Source organism: Lepidothrix coronata, unplaced genomic scaffold, assembly GCF_001604755.1.
Source record: "Lepidothrix coronata isolate B3197 unplaced genomic scaffold, Lepidothrix_coronata-1.0 Scaffold511, whole genome shotgun sequence".
Taxonomy (NCBI): Eukaryota; Metazoa; Chordata; class Aves; order Passeriformes; family Pipridae; genus Lepidothrix; species Lepidothrix coronata.
In genome coordinates this window covers 13,701-14,972 of record NW_016690691.1, presented here as the reverse complement: position 1 = coordinate 14,972, position 1,272 = coordinate 13,701, and the positions used below count along the sequence as shown (strand labels likewise).

Genomic DNA, 1,272 nt, shown 5'->3' with positions numbered 1-1,272 from the left:
CCACCCTCTGCTAGAGGGTGACACGGTGCCACTGTCCCCGCAATGCCCACCCACTGTTGGGGGTGACACGGTGCCAGTGTCCCCTGCCCGCTGCCGGGGGTGACACGGTGCCACTCTCCCCTCCCCGCTGCCGGGGGTGACACGGTGCCCCTGTCCCCGCAGTGCCCACCCGCTACGGCGTCGTGCTGGGCTCGGTGATCGGCGGGGGGCTGCTCCTGGTGGCCGTGCTGGTGGCCCTGGGCTATGCCATCCGCTTCTGCTGGCTGCGGCGCCAGGCGGTCCTGCAGCGGCGCCTGAGGTGAGCCCCGACCCCCCGCACCCCCCAAAACTCGGGGGCAAACCCGCCACACACCCCTTGAACCGCTCTTTCCCCCCTTTTTTTCCCCCTTCCCCCCCAAATTCCAGCGCCATGGAAAAGGGGAAGCTGCAGCGCTCGGCCAAGGACGGCTCCAAGCGCAGCCGCCAGGTGAGCGCCCAGGGGTCGGGGGGCGGCCGGGGGGGACCCCCTGCTCCCTTTGGGGTGGGAGGTGAAGCCCCCCCCGTGTCCCCGCAGGCCCCCGTGCTCTATGCCATGCTGGACCACGGCCGCGGCGCCAAGAAATCCAAGGGCGCGCCGGGAGACTCCCGCAAGGATAAGAAATAGCGGTTGGAGAAGGGCACCGAGGGTCCCCCCGGGGCGGGCGCCGGGGACCCCCGGAGACCCCCCCCCAAAGTCATCATGACCATCGAGATGGAGCTGCGGGGGGAGGGGAAGGCCGAGGCCGCCGCCGCCCCCCCGCCCCCCGCCCGCTCCCCCAGCAAGGGCAGCCTCGGCAGCGCCCTCAGGAGCATCCTCAAGCCCAATTCGGGGGGGACATGACCCCCCCACCACCCCCTCACACCCCCGGCTCGGGACCCGGCGAGGAGCGGGGTGTGGTCCTCGCCGCGGGTCCCCCCCCCCGGTTTTGGGGACACGCCGGGGGTCCCCCCGCGCCGCCCCTCAGCCCCTCGGGCGGTGCCGTCCCTGCGCGGAGGGAATTCCTCTCTCTCGGAACACAAAGCCCCCACCGGATTTTGGGGGGCGGTCCCCCCTCCCCGGGGGACAGTGTCACCCCTCTCACCCGCCCGGGGGGTGGGTGTCTCTTTTTTCCCCCCGGTTTTCCTCCTTTTCTGGCCGTTTTCTCGTCTCTCCCCGCGACCGACCCCGAATGACGTCGCGGGGTGGCCCCCGCCCCGTCGCCTTTGCCCCCCTCCTGTCGCCCCCATTAACCCCCCCCAGCCCATAACCCCCCC

The 1,272-nt window shown here is 72.2% G+C and overlaps 1 protein-coding gene across 1 annotated transcript; it reads left to right on the top strand.

Moving 5' to 3' along the window:
• Window positions 1-42: 42 nt before the first annotated feature.
• MPZ (myelin protein zero) lies at window positions 43-665 on the top strand. The gene is made up of 4 exons (XM_017839839.1): window positions 43-55; window positions 163-298; window positions 406-466; window positions 554-665. The coding sequence occupies exons 1-4, from the start codon at window positions 43-45 to the stop codon at window positions 641-643; spliced, it is 300 nt and encodes a 99-aa protein (XP_017695328.1). The 3' UTR covers window positions 644-665.
• Window positions 666-1,272: the final 607 nt, after the last annotated feature.